A 5,610-nucleotide genomic window follows, 5' to 3' on the forward strand; every position below is an offset into this window, starting at 1 on the left:
AAAAAAAAAAAAAAAAAAAGACTTGCTCCAAAGGAGCTGATAGAAGAAAGGGATCATCTGGCTGCAGCCTGCCAAGGTGTCTCTGAGACCACGGAGAGCTTGTGCGAAAGAAGTTTGCAGTGGCCCAGCTCCACCCTGGCCCAAAAAAATAGCAACAACTGTCCACCATTCCACCCAGCTAAGGGGTTCCTGGGGCTTTATTTATTTATTTATATTTTTTATAATCGTCACCTGAGGATATTTTTATTGATTTGAGAGAGAGTGAAACATCCATCATTTCTTTCCGTATGTGCCCTGACTGGGAATCCAAATGGCTACCCTTCTGGTCACCAGGAGACACTCCAACCAACTGAGCCACCCGCCCCTGGGCACTGGGGCTTTAAATGCCCCAAGTTGCAAGCAGCTGGCGGTTGCCCAGGGAGATGGACAAACAACGGGGCGCGCGGGACCAACCGCATCCCTCTTCCGCCATGGCTAGTTTGCAATGGCAGGGCAACTTCAGGAAGCCCGAGGAGGAGGGCCAGGAAGAGGAGGAGGAGGACGAGGAGGAGAAAGAGGAGGAGGTGCAGATGGCAGAAGAGGAGGAAGAGGAGGTAGAAGTGGAGGAGAAGGCGGAGGCAGAGCAGGAGAAGGAGGCGGAGGTCCGCGGGACGTTGGACAATGCGTACTTCTGGAAAATTATGGACATGGACGATGACAGCGAGGAAGACCTGCCAGCAGCTCGCCTCCGCTTAGCCAGTGTCGTGAGCCCCAGCCTGAGCTCGATATCCAGCGAGACTCTGACGTTCAGCCAGCCCGTGAGCCCCGAGAGCCTCAGCTCCAGCTTGTCTTCCAGCCTCTCCTCCCAGAAAAGTACTGCCCCTGCCCGCCCTTCCCTGGAAGCTTCGGGGCCCTAGGGAGCAGCTGACCCAAAGGCTCCAGAGCCTTCGTCCACCTGGGTGTCTGATTTCTAAATACGGGCACCACCACCACCAGACACACCTCTATCTCAGTCCCTTCTGTAAAAGGACTGAAGCAGTTGTGGTGGTTTACAATTTAGGATATAGGTGAACACCCAGCACACAGGGATCTCTCCCTTTTCTCTCCCTCTCCCCCCCCCCCCCCCCTCCCCTCTCTCCCTCTCTCCCATCTCTCCAGTCTCTCTCCCCTGTCTCTCTCCTACCTCTTTCTGTCTCTCTCAACTCTTGGAGAAGTAGTGCCTTAAGGGTGCAAAAGGCAACTCCCCTTTCTGTTAAATTTCCTGTGCTAAAACTACTCGTCACTTCCTTAGAAATATTTTGTCAGTATAATTCTTTGTTGGGGAGGGAGGAGGGAAAGGCTGTCCCCTGCATTATAGAATTTTTAGCAGCATCCCTAGCCTCTAGTCCTGGCTATGCCATTAGCCCCTACCCCACTCTGTGACAATCAAAAATGTCTTCAGATGTTGCCAAATGCCTCCTGGATGGCAAAATTGTCTTCTTGAGAACCACTGATTTAGTGGCTAAAATTTAGCAATGGCTAAAATTTTTAATGTTACATTTAACAGGTTTTCCTACGATATTCCAGACATTTAGGAAAGGCATGCCTGAAGAAAATTTAGATAGGTAAGAGAATGTTTTCGTGTTATTTTTGAAGCTGATTGCATTTACTTTTTGGATAAACATGTCAGGAATTGGAGTAAAATAACCCAGGACATTTACAACTAATTAATTTTTAAAGTTTTGGGTTTTTTACAAATCTACAGTGTTAGACAATTTGGAAGAGACCCCTGCCCATTTCCAACTCATCACCTACCTGTAGAGAGGACATGTGCACTTAATGTAACTCAATAACAACTGTATGGCATGTGTAAGCACTATGAACATTTAGCACATATGTCTCTATTGGCTAAATTCAAGAGCAATCAGGGACACTTGTGGAGGAGAGTGGAAATTATGATCCTTTTCTTCTCTTTTTCTTCTTCCTGTTGTTGCTATTAGCCTTTGAGTACTTTGTAATAAGAAGACACCAGAGAAATCCCTTTTGAAAAATCTTTATAAATCTTCCCTGAAATCTACACCAAACCTGAGTCTACAATCTTGAATTACTATTCACCTAAGTTTTGCTTTTACAAGCAACTTTTAAATTATTAAGCATAAGGACAATAGTTCTGTTCCACTTATATGTTTCTATGTATCCCTCTTACTTCAACATTTTAATAAAAGATAATATATGTACATGGTTAAAATATTAAAGTATACAATATTATAAAATTTTATTTTTAATAAATTTTTATTGATTTCAGAGAGGAAGGGAGAGGAGAGAGAGAGAGAGAGAGAGAGAGAGAGAATCATTCATCAGCTACCTCCTGCATGCCCCCACTGGGGACTGAGCCCACAACCCCAGCATGTGCCCTAACCTGGAATCAAAAGGTGACCTCCTGGTTCATGGGTCAGCACTCAACCACCGATCCATGCCAGCTGGGCAAATTTTAAATCTCCATACTTTTCTTCACCACCACCCACTCCCACTCATCAGAATTAACATACTGTTAACTGTGGGGAAGTACAGGACTTGGTCAGAAAGTCTTTAAGGAGGATTCTCTGAAAGGTTGGGGGCCTTTAGGGGGACCTTGCCAAAGGCTGCAGAACCTGCCTTCACTTTTCTAAACAAGTCTGAGCCCCCAGGTGTTTTACTGGAATCTTTATGTTTAGTCCTTAGACATCCTTGCTTAAAGAACACTACAGACACATATGTATTCTCAAGGATGCTTACCCTGCTGATAGTATCTAATAGTTAATTTTAGTTCAAGCTGTTGTTATAATAAAAACCTAAAGAGGCAGGCAAACAGGACTGTTTGGTTCTGATAACTAAGCAGCCCCTTAGCCCTCTCACAGAAACGTGTATCAGAGTAATCCATTCATCCATCACTCAGGGTCTGCTGGTCAGTCCCGGCAGTTAACAGTTTGTTTTGCTTCCGGTACAATTTTAAGTGGCATATTTTCATTTCTTGACTTATCAATTTTTAATATAACTAATGACTTCCCACCATGAAACATAACAAATGTAACTTCCCTCCTCTCCATTTTTGGTAGTTACATTATTTTTAGTTTTTCTAACTTTTAGGACATTAATATATTTAAATCACTACTGTTTTTACAGAGAGAGAATGGAAGAGAGAGAGGAAGGGAGTAAGAGAGAAACATTGATGTGAGAGAGACACATAGATTCGTTGCCTCCCGCATTCACCTACCTGTGGAGAGGACATAATTTGATCTCCAGAGCTGGGGATCAAACCTGCAACCAAGCTACCTGCCCTTGACCAGGAATCAAACCCAACACCCTTCTGTGCTAGGGCCAACACTCTAACCATTTAGCCACGGCTAAACCTGTACTTCTTGATTTTAGCAGCTATAACTTATGAAAAATTACACATTAATATACTTCTACTCCCTTCTATCTCTTCTCTCACCCTTTCCTCTCCCAGTTAACAACAAATTATATAACTATATTAAAACATATATATTATATGATATATATATATACATATATATATATATATATCTATATCTATATCTATCTATCTCTCTATATCTCTCTATCTATAGAGAGATATAGATATAGATAGATAGATGATAGATAGATAGATAGATAGATAGATAGATAGATAGATTGATAGAGATAATTGGCTCATGTGATTATAGAGACTGGGAAGTCCCAAGATCTGCAGTCATATTGCTTTGCCAAGCTTTATTATGTTGGTATTATATTTTGTAATTATAATTAACTCTAGTATTTTGAATACAGGTTGATTCTAAAATTTAAAAACCAATCAACAATACTCATAATTTCATGCTAACACCAAATAATGTTACTGGGTTTATGCACAGGAAAATGAAATCCTATGTTCATAAAGCTTAACTCCTAAAAGATGAATTTTTCAACTCTCAGTTGTTTTTAGTTGTCTTCAACTTTTCTGAGTTGGGCTCAATAGCCATACTTTCTTGATTCCCATATTGCTTGCTTTCTTTTATTCTTTTTCTTTTTGCTGGAGAAACTCCTCAGGTAATTATTTCATATAGATCTCAGAGGAATTTTAGAGTCCTTGCCTGTCTTGAAATTTCTTCATTTTGCCTCATACTTTATTAATCATATAACCTGGCATAAAACAATAGGTTTAAAACCACTTTCCCTTGTGCTCTGATACATTGATTGCTTTATTGCATTCAGTATCTGGTATTGCTGATCACTGACTTTCAAACCCTTCTGATACTTTCTTATTTCCTCCCTTCACTGCCTCTGTTCTTTCCATCCTGCAGGTATCTGAAGGATGGCTATTGGGTTTCTGGATAGCTAAGATTCTAGGTGTTTACACGCTACTGTGCAGCCCTTGTACAGATTTTATTTCAGGATTCATGTTTGTAGCTTCCAAGAACCAGTTTTTGTTCTCTGCTGCTGTTCAAAAAGTTGTGTGGGGTGTTTTTTAATGTCTTCGGGGGTATTCTTACAACATACTAAAGTTCTTTATTCTTTTATTGCTTCTTTTTTCTTTCAGGATCAGTTGTTCTGGTTTGTTTATCTTGGTCCTTCCTCTTCCATGCTACTGATTGTCCTTAAGCATTTGATAAGCCTTGGTTACCTAGTGACTGTTAGCTAAGATGGAGTCCTATGCTGAGTAGTTCTGTTGTGTGTATGTGTTGTTGTTTTTTAATTATTCATTGACTAGAGGCCAGCGCATGAAATTAGTGCACGTGTAGGGTCCCTAGACCTGGCCTATGATCAGGGCTGATCTTCCCCAGCTGCCAGCAGCTGGCCCCACCCCCACCACCAATGCCAGTTGCCCTCTGTGTGTGGGGCAACTGGTGGGGAGATCAGAGCCCCGCTCGCTCGCACCCACCTTGGCCTGGTGCCATCTGCCACCACCCACCCCGGGTTCCCCATTCCCCATTGGGCGATCAGAGCCTGCTGGCTACGGGGAATGACCAACAGGTTGGCTGGCAGGCCACAATTGGGGTCTGCAGGCTGGGGACAGCTCCTGCATTGAGCATCTGCCCCCTGGTAGTGATTGCATGTCATAACGACCAGTCGTTCCACCATCTGGTCGATTTGCATATTATGATTATATATATATACTAGAGGCCTGGTGCACAAAAATTTGTGCACTCAGGAGGGAAGGGGGGTTCCTCAGCCCAGCCTGTGCCCTCTCGCAGCCTGGGACCCCTTGGGAGATAACGACCTGCAGGCTTGGGCCTGCTCCTGGGTGGCAGAGGGCAGGCCCAATCCCTAGGTGCAGCCCCTGGTCGGGCTCAGAGCAGGGACGATTAGGGAGTTGGGCCCAATCCCTAGGTGCAGCCCCCTGTCATGCACAGAGCAGGACAGATTGGGAGGTTGTGATGCCACCCTCAGTCACGCTCAGGGTAGGGCCGATTGGGGGTTTGGAGCACTGCCCCCTGTCACATTCAAGGCAGGGTTGATGGGGAGGATGCGGCGCCACCCACTTTCACGCACACAGCAGGGAACATCAGGGGGGTTGGGGCTCTGTACTCTGTCACGCACAGAGCAGGGCCGATCAGGGGGGTGGGGCGCTGCCACTGTCACACGCAGGGCAGGGCCTTTGGGGAGGTTATGGCTCTACCTTGGCACACACAGAGC

General features: G+C 44.4%; 1 protein-coding gene across 1 annotated transcript in view; it reads left to right on the forward strand.

Moving 5' to 3' along the window:
• Nucleotides 1-470: 470 nt before the first annotated feature.
• The window catches only part of ERICH6 (glutamate rich 6), a 99,437-nt gene continuing 94,297 nt past the window's right edge, over nt 471-5,610 (forward strand). Inside the window, exons 1-2 of the mRNA XM_006773300.1 lie at nt 471-852; nt 1,526-1,583. Coding sequence (XP_006773363.1) covers nt 471-852; nt 1,526-1,583 — 440 coding nt within the window. The remainder of the gene's footprint in view (nt 853-1,525; nt 1,584-5,610) is intronic.

This window comes from Myotis davidii, unplaced genomic scaffold (assembly GCF_000327345.1).
Source record: "Myotis davidii unplaced genomic scaffold, ASM32734v1 scaffold1327, whole genome shotgun sequence".
Taxonomy (NCBI): domain Eukaryota; kingdom Metazoa; phylum Chordata; class Mammalia; order Chiroptera; family Vespertilionidae; genus Myotis; species Myotis davidii.